Here is a 16,438-nt window from a genome sequence, read left to right as displayed (position 1 = left end):
TGTGACATTTCTGTTGAAAAATCACTGTACATTCCTTCCATTTTGCTCTTGGTAGGGCAGGAAAGCAATCCTATGTAATGTATGTATGTATCAATATGTACTTGCAGAAGACACATTCTGAATAAGGGTATGACAATGGCAATAACTGGGTAGACAAGTGGCAAAGGGCCAAAATAACTGGACAGGGATGGAAAGGAAAGAGTTTTTTCAGGCATAATTGAAAGGTTAACATTCAGCCGGCCCTCAATCCTTCCTAAGACCAATCTTCAAATCTACATTGACTTTCAGCAGTAGCTCTGCAATTAATTTCACATGTTCCTGATTCAGAACCCTCCTTAACAAATGATTATTTAAAAAAAAACAACTGATGACCAGGCTGAGCCCAAGGAAGGGGTCAAATGCATCATCAGTCATGAGTCCCTTTGCACCCAAAAGAGATTAAATCCAGCCCACCTTAAATTCCACTCACGCTTACCTACTTCCAATTTACTTAGTAGTAGTTAGTAGTTCAGATTAACTTAAAGCTGGGGAAATAAGCAGAAGTCCAGACAGTTTAAATGGGTATAAAGGTTTATTGCAAGCTTAAGGTCTCCACAAGAATTTAAGCTACTAACCAGTCCAAGGAAATTGGCATCTCCTACAATAACTTTGTTTTTTCATTTAGTCCGACTTATGCCTACACTGCTGTGACAACTAAACATGTAACTAAATATGAGCATAATATAAACCAGAGGTGCCAAACTCGCAGACCGGATGCCTGATGTAGGATTGAAATTGGGTTTCCCTTCTGTCCTCTTCCAAAACTGATATTTAAGGAAAGCCTTGACAGAAGGACCAACCTGGTAGTTTTTTCCTTTTTTTGGCACCAGGCTAGAATTGAAATGTATTATAAATGTATGTCGTATTAATTAATGCATTTTGCTTTACACTTATTAATATGATAATAATTTGAACTAGACCACTGTGAAACTATGGCAGAGAAGTGAGAATTTCCAAGCAGTCAAGTTTACTGTGATTTTCATGCACGAAACCATTTCTGATCACTTAATGAAAAATCTGTTCAGTGGTGCTATTGATAGATGAATATCTGCCATTTTAGAATTAACAGCTGACCCTTCTTGGAAACATTTTCTTTGTTAGGTACTTTTCAAGATATAGTGATTAGAAATAACTTGTTATTCTATTGAGTTTCTTATACACAAGGGTTTTTTCCTTAAAGCAAAATTAATCAATTGCATAGATATTGGAAGAAATGAGGAAGACGGGAAGAGGCCTGTAATCTGGAATGAAATGAATTAATCTAAGAGTTAGAAATCAAAACTTTGTTTAGTCTGAAGAGCAGCAGCTCTCCTCACCCAGAACCTCACAACTGTTTCTTGTTTTCTTCTATTCCGGTTGACTGTTGTGTTCTGCTCACTCTCTCTTGGGCAGTGACTGCTTGACTTTTGTTGAATGAACCCATTGTTTTCTTTTTATGTTGCCCATCAAGTGAGCCCCCATCTGGTTTGCATCAGACTGTTTTCACAGCCAACAACTGCTGCTTTTTCTATATCTTGACACTTAAGGGCCCCCATGCTATCAAAGCATTGCTGTGAAAATCTGTCTGGCTGGATTGGTGCAGCTGTGCTACAGCAGCTTGAAACTATTAACCAAACAATGACAACTTAGAACTTGAACCAGTTTTTATTTCCAGTGGTGTTATGTGTGAATGATGATCAGTACAGTATTGCTGAACCTCACAACTCAACTGGAAGTTCTCCATTCCAGTGAACTTTTCATTTTTGTATAATCTGTATATGATTTAAACTTTGGGGTTTTTTTGTTTTTCAATTGCAAATGTTTCCTGCATTGGAGAAAGCCGCTTTTTCCCTAAAAAACAGTGTGTAAGCAAGTATATGCACATGTGCACAACCACACTTTAATTTCTTGATATCCGAAATAATATATGAAATGGAACAATAAAGGGATTTGCTTCTCTTAAGTGATGATTACTGCTGAATGGGGATAAGGTTGTTTTTTTTTATTCAATAAATACAAGCCATGTGAAAAACTGCTTACGAATGATGACTATAGGTAGGTAGGCAGTCTATATGTATTCTTACATGATGTATAATTAGGATCCCAAGAACCTCTGCTTCCAGGAAGGACCAGTAACTGCATAGTTCACTTTTTTCCTCTGGAAAAGATGGTTTAACATGGCAGGGGGAAGGGCTCCTCTAATTGCATTGTGAATTGCATTCACAATTGCATATGATAAATTGGTCTAAGCATAAGTTATTCGTCCAAAGTTTTATTTTTAAGGGAGGACTCAAACCTGGGGCTTCCTGCTAACACCTTATCCAGTATACTATACTGGCTCTTGTGGTTCAAAGAGCATCTTTAGAAATGCCTGAATGTTACTTATGAAAACTTTGAAAACTACAGTGAGAATCTGTGGCACATCATTATTTATTTTCTGGGTCATTCCTGAAATATTTTAAAAAATACCATGGGAATATATAGAAAATCCTCAGAATAGTAGTTCTCCTCATAATGGTAAGATGTTCCTTGCAAATTCACTCCCCTTGATGAAATCTGCATTCTAGTTGGGTTCCCTCATCCATGCTCATAATGTAGATAAATAGGCTGCTTCCAAGATTCTTTCTATAGTGTTAGTTTGTCAACAGAGTTTCATAATACATTTTAAATACTACACCATTCTGTGGTTGTCACAATCAGAGAGAACCTTTAGGAATATACATAATGATGTCCTTATATATGCCTGATGCTAGCGCATTCTTGGCTCTATTAGCAAATAGTTTTGCTAAAGTTCTTCGGAGAGCAGCTAAGCAGATAAAATTGTGCTGGATTGTCAATGTTCTTTATGATTTATAAAAAAAACTAGAAGGTAAAATGGTAGTAGCCTTCAGCTAGTGGATGTGTGGAAAGGATAAATCTAGTTTACACTGTACTTCTATGTAAAGATTCAGAGCCACCCTGTTTGAAAAACATTCCTTCTTAATTAAGTAAACTAAAACAATTAAGTGGTTAGGGTGGCTACTGTGTTAGCAATCTGGTTAATTTGAAAATTTGCAGTAGCTGTGAAGGCCTTAAGACTGCTTCCACTGTTAGTGTTTAACATGGAATTAGCACAGTGCTTTAACATTTTATGGAGTGTCCACATATGTTATCGTTCACTCAGTATCATTCTTGAATTTCCTTGTAGCTCTTCCATCTTTTCCATTTTTTCTTAAATTTCAGGAAGTCTAATATATTTTATTTCAATAATTGTATTAAGGATTGTATCAAACAAGTAAGGATAATACAAAAAAATAATGCAGAAATATATATATATTTAAAAGTTTTCCGTGTGTACATAGAAGAGACTATAAACAAGCTCAGATCGCACCTATATCTAACTATAGAGTGACTGTCATGTTCCTATTGAGCTGCAGAAAACATTGCCAGCATGTCCTCAGCAATGAGGTGTGTTTTACAAAATAATTGTATATGCAAATACAATCCAGGTGCTTTAAGCAGGCAAAAGGAAGAGAAAAAAGAACAAAGAGGAGCAGGGATATAATTGTATAAAGAGCAAAATAATTTTGCTTCTTTTCTGGAAACATATAAAGCATTGAGTTAGGAAGTTGCAGCTGTCTACTTAGATGTCTTAGGATCAGGCTTGAAACAAACTCATTGGGAGGCACTAAGACCTTGAACACAGCAACACTCAAACTTTGAAGTTGATATTTAACAAAGCCAAGCAATCAGAACCTGGCAGTAGAAGAAACAAGTCACTTTTTCTGCCCTGTTCTTCATGGAAGATGAATATTTTGCTAGATATATTTTCCCAGGTGTTCTTTTCATAGGTTTCAGCCATTTTATTTTTGTATTAGGTTGCACACTTTATAAAGTGATACTTTCCCCCCTCCTGGCTTCATATATGTGGGATTGGAAAATATTTTAAAAACAGACCATAGTCATATCAGTAAGAAAATGCTGTAAATGTATGGAGTTTTCTCATCAATTTGTCCGTGAAAAGCATTTCTAAAATCTCTAAAAGTATAAACAACATTTCTAAAAGATAAAGAGAAAACAAATCAAATAGGGTGATTTGGGCAAAGTATGGCATTCCATGCTTCTTCTTTCCCAGTTGGACAATGTAAATACTGTGATACGAATGTGCCATACAATAAATAAAGAAATAAATGTAAATACCGATGACAAACCAGCCTTCGTGTCAATGTATTATAAGTCCATTTCCAGATGCGACAGTATGGACTTCCCAATTTGATCAGTTCTGAATGTGTTGGACTTTCACCTTGATGGCTATGTTGGCTGAGATATTATGCACACTGAAATTCTAACATATCTGAAGGACATGTTTGAGAAAATAGTGTCAGTGCAGAGTCCACATTCATACATCTGGGAGGAGGATTTGTGTGGATTTCAAGGTATCCTTCTTAAACTGATGCCTTCGAGATACCTTAACCCTAATCCCCATTATCCTTAATTGGTTATCTTGTCGGAGGAGTGGTGTAGTCAGATATATCTGGAGAAGCGGTAACCTGGAGAAACCTTCTGTAGAAGCATCCCAGGCTGCTCTTTATTCTTTTAAAGTAAAATCTGGAAGATGAACAGCATTACAAAGTCCCCAAAATGCAAAATCTATATAAACATTAAGTAGAGAAACATTTTATCTTGAGTGCTGCTAAAATGCAACTGAAGCAGCACCTTAGAGAAAATATGTGTGAATCTTTATTGCATGTTTTGTCCTCTAAGTTTTAGATTCATCTAACCAACCTAGCTGGTTGTCCAAAATCTGTGACGATTTTATGAATAGCAATGTCAACCCCATATAAGAGTCATTATCAGAAGGCTTTGTCAGGTGAAAGATGAAAGCAGGATAGGTAATTGAGGGTAACATTAATATTAAATGGCTGGGCAGAATACAGCAACAACATGTATGTAAGGCAAAATGTTCTCAGTATGAATGAGTAGTTTATTCATGGGATGTAGCAGAGAACTTAGCTAAAATCATGTGTTTCTTCAAAGGGCCATTCAAAGGTTTTAGATTGTTGAAAAATATAGCGTACAAAAAGTAAAGTTTATTATTGTATGTAAAGATATTTATTTAGAGAAAGAAAAAGTGGTTGGCACAGAACAGATTAGAAGAATGAAATAAGATGGCTAAGGTGAGTTTGGGCAATATTGAGAGGAAGCAGTCTATCGTCCTTCATACGGAAACCATTTTCAGACCAAACCCATTATATTATACTAGTTTCATTTTGAGTTTTTGAAAAGTGTCTGATTTGCCACATTGGGAGCTCTGACAGCAGGTGTAATTAATACAAATGGGTTAAAGCAATTTATGTTGAAACTCTCGGCTTTCAGTCTTTGGCTTGGAGGTTGATGGTTCTAAAACAGAATTTGAGTTTCCAAAACATCCAAGTTGAGATTTATATAAATGTAGATTAAAATGCCTCCTCTAATATCAACACCTTCTCTAACAGTTTCAGATGTGTTGATAAGCCATGTCACATTTTACTATAGTTTAGACAACAAACCATGGTTGTTCAAAAGACATTTACAAGTCATCAAGATTAGAGTCACCTAGTTTATTAAGCCAGAATCAAAGTAATACAATAATGTGATGAGTTAACTCCACTAAGATTTGAAGGTTTTTTTTCACTGCTGTTAATATCCAGCAGGCATTTCTTGTTATCGAATATCCATGAATCCTATGTTCTCTTACCTACTAGTACTTATTTTCTTTCTGAGCAGAGATACACCCTCTATAGTTACACATAGTAGTGTCAAATGCAGCACATCAATGCCTCTCCAGAAGTTGCTATCAATGTACAATTTTAACAGAAGGATATTTTATTTTGTATAATTTTATTGAACTTTACATTTTAATTATGTCATTTATTTTTGTTAGACCCACCCTTTTTATGGGAATACCAACATTATTGAATGACACCATAATGTCATTCAAATTATCAAATGTGGCTCTTAAACCTCAATATTGCTTACCCTTACTTATGAGAAAGACTTGGTAAGCTTTTACAGGAAGCACAGGACTCTCAGGCCACACTTGAAAATATATCAATATAAAATATGTTTTAAAATTTTTAGGCTTACATATGGTTTATAGCATTTTCAACATCTGGCTGGACTCTTTTTCTATATTTGCTTGCAGTCAAATAAACATTTTGGGGGGCTTCTTAGCTTTTGTTTTTTTGTTTAAATGAACAGCTTTCAAGTTGTTACACTGGGTGATTGCTATAAAGAATGCCGTTAAGGACAGACACAATTCATTCTCTGCAGTATTGCTTTAAAGAACATGTTTATAAAACATACAGTTGCATTATGATATTTGAATATTCCTTTATGCTTCACCAGCATCTAGCATCTGTCACTCAATCTTGAAAGAAAAGGGCACAAACTACACAGAACATTGAAATAAATCAGATTTTGGAATACACCTGTAGATATTCAGTGAACACAATAAAGATATTTGCCAACTTAAGCATTGCAATTTTCTCTTGCAATTATAAAATGTATATGATTGTTCTGAGTATATATGCAGTGAAAGTTAATAAACTTTGAGAGGGATGGGGTCATAGTTTGAAAAATCAGAGAATACATCGTTGGTGTGACATATCTGTTTTGTGATATCGCACATGTGATGGAAATATATATATATACTTTGTATAGTTTGCATAGTAAAATCATATAATGTACTTCCAGTGGAATTTGATTCCTTGCATTGTGAGCCCAATGCACAGATTTCAATTGAAACCCCCTTGTATAGAACTATAGCCTGTTAGATTGCAGTTTCTCTGTTGGGACCTACATATTTTGCTGTATGTTCAAAATGTAACATGTCTTCCAAAAGCAATGGGAACTCTTTGTGGTATATTAATATTGCTGAAAAAAATATTTAATGTCCAATACTGATCCTGGAAACATAAACATTTTTGTCTCAACCTCTGCTCTTTTCAAAACATCAGGAAAAAAGATTTTCCATGTTCATGTTGATATTCATTTGCATGTAAACTCACTACATATGTTTAATGTTGTGGTGGCAGTGTGCAATCCACAGGCTAGTAGCCAAAGTTCTCTAGAAGAGATCAGTTGAAAGCCTATGATAAAAGCTGTTACTTTTCTGCAGCTTGTGCCAAAATGAGAATAAGAGGAGAAAACAGAAATCTATGAAAGAGAAACAAGGGGGCTTGAAGACAGAAGAGATGTTTTAACTTCCTTCAATTATACACAGTGTTACATCTAGTAGATAATGCCCGAGCTGACAGTATCCCTCAGTAACAAAAATAAAAGATTGACCCATGCTGTTCTAATATCTTACATGAGAATAGGATGCAGAATAGCACCCCAATGTGTAATAAAGAACTTGGCTTTTTTGAGACACTTCACTCTCAACAAGATTGACTGGAGGTAGATTTTTTTGGAGGCATATGATGGGCAGTCCAAGTGAAGACTTCAGAAATTAACACCCATCCTCCGGAATACAACATTGAAAGAAAAGCTTTCATGTCAGTTTTGATCAGCTAATTATTAGTCTCTTGAGGCACAACTTGGAACAGATTACATAAATTTTCTGCCATTGCATAGTCATGCTAGTTAATTAAGTGAGGAAAGAGTTTTTAGTCCTTTATAATTGAAGAGAATATGTAATTTGCTCTGCATATTAATGAGAAAGGAAGATTATAATTTTGCTTGCCTTGAAAATAATGCAAACCAATCATGAGCCTTGTATTAGCCAAGCTTGCATCCAATCATTGGATGTCATAATGTAACAATGATTTCCTGCTCTGTGTATACTTTTAGGTACGGTTTCAGACAAAGTTAGCTAAGCATCTGCTATGTTGAGCCGGGAGAGGGAGAGGGGGAGGGAGGGAGGGAGAGAGAGAGAGAGATATATATTTGCAGACCGGAACATAATTGGAAATTATTATTTTAACAGACTGAAAAAAATAATTCATTGTCTGAATAAAGCTGCCAAGATACAGTCTGTAAATAAAATCTCAGCTTTAGCTATTATAGTAATGATTTGTTAATAATATACTTTACTTTATACTGAATTTAAACCATCTAATATTTTCAGTTTTGTATTTGGAAAGATTTTCCTACTTTTTAGAAGAAAAAAATAGCCATTGGAAGTGTTATTAATATTGTACACTGCTACCAGATGTTAATGTATCTAGGAAAATCTGAATCACGATTTTAGTTCCCTCTGAAAAATAGTCTCATTTTTTGGAAATGGACAAGCATGCAGGCTCTTAATGTTTTCTAAAATGAAGACAGTACAGTCAGATGGCATTTTTCAGTTTATAGCTGGCCGACTTGACCTGCAAATGACTAAATCTTCTTTTTGTTTCAGGGACAGAAGTCATACCCCATTTAAGCCCCCTTCCTGCACCAGGTAAAGTATCAGTGAAGGTGCCATCTGCTGATATAGAGGACAAATCTCTGAGCTTCAGTTCAGTTCATGGGAGTTCAGATTCTTCTGGGGCAGACACATTTTGAAATGTGCAGGCTTATTCATGCATACAGGTATTTTGGGGAGAGGATGTTGACAGGTATTTGTCTGAAAATAATGTAACACGCTAACGTTTGGTGCAGAAATGTCGCTAGCCATATTGTAAAAAAATGATTTGCCTTTTATCATCAGGAACTTTATAGACTGTATATATATATGTATATATAAATATCTGTGCATGTGTGTTGATAAAATATGTACATTTTTAATAAAATATTTTGTGTTTTTAAAATTTAAGCCTTGGTATTGTTTCTTTGTTCATCTTTTGAAATCACATATTTGAATGGAAGGGAGAATCAAACTGCCCAGCAAAACATGGGCGATGAGGCCATTGGTCTTTCTTACTTTTCTGTTTAAAATAGATTAGCAACATCCATAGGGTTAGATGTCAAACCTGAGGACTGAGCTTCAGAAGTTCTTTATGCTTGCTATCATTGGATTAGAAGCCTTTCTTCCAATTGCAGCTGGTCAAAGTGTCTTTATTCCATGTAATTTACAATTACTATCTGTATGTTTGTGATCAGTGTAACTGGGGAGAAAACGGACCCTAAGTGTGATTCCTTACTTTGGAAGCGAAAGGCTGTCAAACCAAACATGTTATTTATTATTTCTGACCTTTGTACAGGTGTGATGGTATAAAGAAAGACAGCTTGTAGCATAGAATCCAACTCCCTGATTAATATAGTCTTGGCATATTTACAATTTTACTTTTTGGCTTTTCTCATAATATAAGAATATCCCATGAGACCTCCCATGCAAGGATGGCGTTGCTCCATTTTTATTTCTATACATACATTCAATCAATTCCAGGTCATCTTATCTATCTATGATTTGCTCTAGTAGCCCACGTACCCTCATATTGTCCTTGTTCCCCAAAGAAGGCAAAATGGAACAATTCTAAACAGGCCTTCATGGATATGTTCAGAGCCCCCTGAATGATGAAGAGGAAACAGGACATGTATGGACAATGAAAGGGGAACGTAATAAAAGAATATAATGCTTATCTCCTGAAACTGTAGAGTGGACTGAGGGTTCCAGAAGATACCAAACATATCCCAAAAAGGATACCCTGAGTATATTAGCAATAAATATATAACTGAAGAAAAGTCCATGGAGGTTGGTAGTTGATAGCTGAGTAGCCAAATGGTAAAGGATACACTAAGGCAGAACTGGCTGTCTCATATTTTGAATTTGTTTTTTCAGAAAGAAAATGATGTAGCTGATTGTGATTTTGCCACTATGAGGTGGGAACTATAGCTTAGGATAAGGTCAGAGAGAGCTAATTTAAATGAATTCCAAGTCTCCAGGGTTGGATGAATTGCACAACAACTCCTGGTAATCTTTGAGGACCGAGGTTGATGGAACTTAATAGGATAGAATTCATCAAGGAGAAATGTAGGGATCAAATTCAGGTAGGAAAATATAAGGAAAAAATATAGAAATCTGGCTTGTTACAAATATCTAGAAAGGGACCTGGATATCTTTGTCAACCATAAGTTAAAAATGATCCAGCAATTTGATGCAACTGTTAAAAAGTCAAATGTTATATTGGGAAGCATTAACAGTAGAACAGAATCCAAATTCCAGGAAGTAATTGTTCCATTCTACTTTGACTTTAGACCCTATTTAGAGTACTTGACCACAATTTGAAAACACAGTGACAAATAGGAACAAATTCGGAAAAGGACTAGCATTGATTACACCCTGGCAATTTCTTAGACCATTGAGTCTCTGCTGTTGCTGGAAACTAGGCAGTACTAGCACATGAACATAGTGTGTGAGGAAGTATAGGAACGTAGAAAGTTATCTAACCACTCATTAGATTCTGTCATCAAATAGTAGTAGCCCAAATCTGTTTCTAACCAAAATCTTATCCAGAGTTCTTTATCATCTGCTTGCTTCTTGATCTTTGGCCTAGGATTGTTTTTAATGCAAAGCCTGTGCTCAAATACCACTTTTCTTGACAGAATTTTACTAAAGAGACGTGTGTGAGCTATTTTATGTGAGAGCATGTTACAAAACCTCTATTTCCTAAATTGCTGCTGTTACTTCAGGAGACTCTGCTTTTCTTAAAAGCTGCACTTCCTTTTCTTTACCAAACTCTGCAGGTCTCTACTTAATCTATCAGCTTGTGCTTCCATTTTCCTCTTTTTCTGTGGCTAAGTAATTGCTCTCAAGGTACTGATTTTCTTTATAGCCACTCCCTCCCACCTTGCCTGGGAAAGTTCTGCTACCTTTCAATTTGCCAGGCAGTCTTGTGAGCTATTTGCTAACTAACTCACCCCACCCCTTAGTTTCCTACACAGTTACAGCAAAAAGAGGAAGCCACTCTCTCATCTAAATGTCAGTAGCCCTCTGGTTTTTTTCTCTTCCTCTGGAAGGCTCAGATGATGGACACCAATTTGTTAAACAGTCATATCTCTGGAAATCTTTGATTCTCCATTCAAGTTATGCACTTTTCTTTTGTTTCAAAAACCGGCAGCAGGTTCTTCCAGTGCATACCCAATTTTTCCAAATACCTCACCACATTGTACCACATTCCACTCTTCCAAGTAGCAGTTAAAATCTGTTGTGATTTGCCAGTGGCCGGTGGAACTGGCAGCAGATTCAGACAGTGAGGAAGTTGGGGAGGAACATGGGCCAGTCCTGAAATCTGGGAAAAGCTCTGATGAGGGCTCTGTGTCAGAGGCAGAGAGGGGGCCAGAGCCGTATGCCAGTTATCATCTGCCTTCAGAGTCAGACATCAGTAAGGCAGACAAACAGCTGGAGTCTGTTCCCAGTGTGCGCATACACAGAGTTGCCAGACAAAGGGAACAGCTAAAGAAAAGGAGTCGACTTGGGAATAAGGCCACAGGCGGACAATGAATGGGCCCTCCCAGTGGAAATAAAAGAGGAGCAAAAGGGGAGTGGAGTTTGCAGGAGACAATTAGTTTGCTTAATTGCTCCGTGACTCTCTGATATTCCTTGCCAAGTTTTGCAGATATCAGCTTGGCAATTCTCCAAGCCAGATAAGGTCTGTGACTGTAAATCCTCCCTCGAAAGACTTTGCTGGATGTGAATGAGCAGAATTCACAGTAAATTAATAAAAGGGTTTTTGTCGGGACAAGGAATTTGGTTCATGCTCTTGGGAAGCCTGGATGAGGACAAAATCTTCCCATGAGCTCCACGTCTGTATTTAAGCCTTTTGAGTCCACCTCTCACTTTCAAGAACAGTAAAGCAATCATAGTACAGGATTTATGCAAGAAGGTGTAGGGCCTATGACTGATGACCTCCTTGGTATCTCAATTAAGTTCAAGGGGCAGAGAAATTATGGAAGGAGAACATTTGTGTTGTTGACAGAACACTGAAAAGTGGAGAACACAATTCGGTGTATATTTTTCTCAAAATAAGTCTTGAGTGGGACTTGTTTGAGTCTGCATATGCAGGATTACTTTCTAATGTGATAATAAGAGGTTGGGGAAAGATTGGAAATGTGGGTTGTGGCGCCAGAACCACCATGAATCAGAAAATTGCAGCTCATCTTAGGTTTAAGGCATGTTTTGTGGGCTGAGAAAAGCATATTCAGCCAGGGATGGGGAGGGAGCAACATTGCGTTTTGGGACTGGATGGCAATAGACTTTGGGCCTGTTTTAGATGGCTATTTCCTGACTGCTAATAACAGCAAGGACATTGTGTTTTGAACCACCTTGTGGTAGAGAGATTACCATTAATTGCTAGAAGAGCAATCTTGTCTTAATATCCTATGGCTGATTAGCAGATATGCAGGAATTTACACTTAGACCTGGTGGCTATCTGATTCAGCAACCATTTGAAGCTATAACTGTACTGAAAAAGTAACTTCAAGGTCAATGCCTGCCTTTATGACCTTTGCAGTGTCCCTCAGACCTGTGATTGCCATTATAGTTAGTATGCATTGCCCTCTGTTTCAACTGTTCCTTTTATTTTTGCAGAGAAGACCAATTGCAAAAGAATGGATTAGAAGAGAGGAAGCAGACACACAATGGGAATACATATCAAAAGGTATGAGGCAGTTCTGAACAGGCTGGGAGCTGTAACTACATTACACAAACAGCTTGGTATATTCCCCATTCTGTGCATACTTACTCTCCTGTAATCCCTTCCTCTCCAATATTTCTGCTCTGCACAAATGTCTACTGCCTTAGTTGTTTTTTAAAAACTTTTTTCTCACCCCAGAGTGGAAAGATTGCATGAGGGGGTGAGGGGGGCAGAGAACCAAGCAGTCTCTGTAGGCCAGTGGTGGTGAATCTTTTAGGCACAGAGTGCGCAAACTGGAAGGCGAGCGCACGCCAGAGCACCAGAAACTTGATGACCAGCTGGCCAGCATGCATGCAAGCATTGGAAACCCGGCAACCAGCTGGCTGAGCTGTGGCGATGGCACACGTGCCCACAGAGAGGGCTGCGTGCCACCTCTAGCATGCGTGCCATGGGTTCGCCATCATGGCTGTAGGCAATCTCTCCTGTGCTTGACCCATTTTTTTCCTCTATCACAGAACAGAAACATTGGAGATGAAAAGGAATACAGGCCTATAATGGGGAACATACTCTCTGTTCTTGTACAATGCATCCAGCTCCCAGCCCTGAATTCCTTCAGAGCTTCTAGTGCCGTTGCATTACTTTTGATATATATTTCCCACCAGCTTGTGTGCCTGCCTACTCTCTTATAGTCCCTTCTTCTCCAGTGAATGTAAATACAAACACTAATTCCTTTCTTGCTAATTATCCCAGCACTGGTGTGAGCATTCCAAAGACAGAAATGGGAAAAAGGAAAGTACAGTCAAGTGATTTCCTGATTAATCACAGAGCTGATATTAATTGTGGTTGCTAAATGAGTGTTACCTGTGTAGCCAGGGTTCAATGAGCTATATGTAGCCTGTGGTAGGGGATTCATGGGAGGGGAGTGTCAAAAAATGCTAAGATGGGAGCCCTGGCAATATAAACAAAACTGTTGCTTTTTATGTATGCTGCAGGTGCACCAAACACACATCAAAGGGCGGGGGGGGGGAGGAGGAGGAAGCTTCTATCATATGTTGCAACATCAACTTGACATTTTTGACCCTTTCCAGATGCCTCTGCCAGTAAATCTAAAGTTTTCTATCTGTGATCACCCTTCTCTTAGCACTCAAAGTATTCTGCAGATATTCACCTTTCTCTTTCTAGTAGGTGTTCAATGGAAAGAAAAAAAAAGATGTGAACAGCTTGGGAAAAACATGGTAAAGTTGTAAATGGAAGATGCCAATGTTTGGATCCCTGTGAAATTTCTGTGAATGAAGCAGTTGGAGTGCAAAATAAAAATCTCATGTGAAAGTACCATTAGCTAAAACAGCTGAAAGAAAACAAGAGCAAGAATATATTTTATATGCAAGAAAACATACTAAAGACAATGTATTTATAATTTATTTACACCATAACAACAAAGGCGCTTTTCCTTGAAATTGCTATAATTAGAGCCCAAGCTACTTCTTTTCTTTCACAGATGTTTTTTCTACAGCTTTTCTTCTACATGTGCATTATAATTTGTTAGCGTATTTATAGCAGTCAATTTCCATTGTTTTATTAATCTATTTTAGAGTGATGGCCCTTTAATCTTTTTCAATATTTGATAATCCCTCCTTATCAGCACTAACAGGGAAATCACATCTTTCAAATAAATAATGAATACATTGGGAAGGTGAAGAATAAATTTAATTACAAGGCTTTGTTTTAAAGTAGGCTAAATCTGCAGCCAGAATTCTCTTTTAAAAGAGTGGGATAATTCAGAGTATGTGATGTGTAAAAAAAAGCCAATTAAATTAAGGAGTCAACATTTTCAAAGAAGTTTTCCCCATTCTAGCTCTAACCATTGTTGCTGAACTCCAACTCCCATCATCCACAAGCATCATTACTAGTCCAAACCATGGCTTTGATCAAATGCCCAGTTTGCCTGTCACCAGTTTCTGTTTCTTCTATACAGTATTTCTCTTGATGACATTCTAGTAATATATGAATCGACACAATATTTTTTTCAAGAAACACTTAATTGTGAGAGAAGCAGAAATGCTCTCCTGTTGTCAGGTTTGGCTTCAAAATTCAGATTCCTTGCAAAAAGTGAAAAGTAGGAGAATATAATGTAGGAACTATTTATTATTTATCTTATTTTATTTCTTAATTTTTTTTAAACCAAAAATTTGTCACTTTCCTCAATATATGTATGTATGTATGTATGTATGTATGTATGTATGTATGTATGTATATATGTATATATGTGTGTGTGTGTATATATATATATATATATATATATATATATATATATATATATATATATATATATATATATATTCATTCATTCATTCATTCATTCATTCATTCATTCAGTGGTGGGTTTCAAAATTTTTTAGAACCTCTTCTGTAGATGTGGCCTGCTTTGTGGGAGCGGCTTGCCAGCCATGTGATTGGGTGGGAGTGGCTTGCCTGCCATGTGACTGAGTGGACATAGCCAACTTGTAAAATGTGGTGAAACTCACTTAACACTCTTGCTTAGCAACCAAAATGTTGGCTCAGAAACTCTGGCATTTGAAGCATGCAAGTCTTAAAGCTGTCAAGTTACAAGACGCTTGCACCCCTAACCCTTTAGAAAAAAATCCCAGAAGTGTTCAAACTTGACAGATTTAAGACTTGTGGACTTCAACTCCCAGAATTCCTCCTCTCGCTCTTCCATCGTGATGATGTGCGGACGGGTGGGGGGAGGGAGCTGGAACCGGTTCTAAACGGCACTGAAGATTTGTGGAACCTCTTCTATAGAAGAGGTTAGAACTGGCAGGAACCCACCCCAGACCCATATATATGCTGTGCTGTGTGTGTGTGTACCACCATAACTCTGGGACGCCTCGAGCAATTGCAACCAAACTTGGTACACAGATGACTTATTCTCTGGAGAAAAATACTGTGGGGGTAAGTCACCCATAACATCCGTTGGGGTGTGTGTGTTCTGTTAAGATGCAGCCTATTGTGCCTTTAAATGGATTCTACTGTACTGCCATAAAATGGCTTCTACTGTACAGCGTAGTGGAGTTGCCATTGTAATGGCTTCACAGTACTCCACAAGTGGGTTCCCTCTGGTAAGGGGGAAAATCCAAAATCCAAAATTACATTTGGTCTGGACATTTTTCCCTTATAAATAAATACCCGGGCAACACCGAGTTATCGGCTAGTAAAATATAAAGGAGAAAATGGGTGCCTTTAGCTGAGAAACCCATTCCCTTAAAATTCCTAGGCAGGAAGGCAGGAAAGCCTGGGCTTGAAGGAAGGATGGATATCAACAATCCAACTACTCAAAAGAAATTAAATTTGGTCTAGGTAGATACGTAGCTAATTAAGCAACTTATTTCTGCAAGTTCCTAGCCAGTGGTCAAATATGATATAAATAAATAACTTTCAGCCACAAGTTCAGACTCTTGAGGAAGAAAACTGTCTCTATGAACAACTGAGAACACACAGCTTGCATGTCCTTTGCTCCTTTGGACAGCTGTAACCATTACATGGGTTATTTTGATGGAGCCCTCTGTAGGTTGGAGTCATTCTGTGCTTTGGATTGGTTCTATATCCCAGAATTCCCTATTCGTCTTGGGAATTGCAGTCCCAGTAGCGCTGGAAAGTGCTAACTTGGAGAAGACTGCCTATTTTATATAAAAGAGCATGCAATTTCTGCTAACAATGCTACAAGCAAAATTAATAGTACAGCAAGCTTGGAACATATTGGCAGTAATCAAACAACATAGTTGACCCAATTAGTTGCTCATGCAGATGCAATCTCCAGTGACCCAGTCATTCAGGATGGCCATTTTTTATGTTGTCCAGGCAACTTTAAAGGGGACTGGGAAGCTTGTCATGTCCAAGGT

The 16,438-nt window shown here is 37.5% G+C and overlaps 1 protein-coding gene across 4 annotated transcripts in view; it reads left to right on the top strand.

Moving 5' to 3' along the window:
- Positions 1-8,717, top strand: part of KIAA0586 (KIAA0586 ortholog) — a 73,503-nt gene extending 64,786 nt beyond the window's left edge. For all 4 annotated transcript variants that reach the window (XM_032236023.1, XM_032236016.1, XM_032236008.1 and 1 more), the window contains exon 33: positions 8,384-8,717. In XM_032236023.1, the coding sequence (XP_032091914.1) occupies positions 8,384-8,529 (146 nt within the window). In that variant the 3' untranslated portion in view covers positions 8,530-8,717. The remainder of the gene's footprint in view (positions 1-8,383) is intronic.
- The last annotated feature ends 7,721 nt before the right edge of the window (positions 8,718-16,438 follow it).

The sequence above is a fragment of the Thamnophis elegans genome, chromosome 1 (assembly GCF_009769535.1).
Source record: "Thamnophis elegans isolate rThaEle1 chromosome 1, rThaEle1.pri, whole genome shotgun sequence".
Taxonomy (NCBI): domain Eukaryota; kingdom Metazoa; phylum Chordata; class Lepidosauria; order Squamata; family Colubridae; genus Thamnophis; species Thamnophis elegans.
Note: the sequence above shows the minus strand (reverse complement) of the source record. Positions and strands in the feature narration are given on the sequence as shown.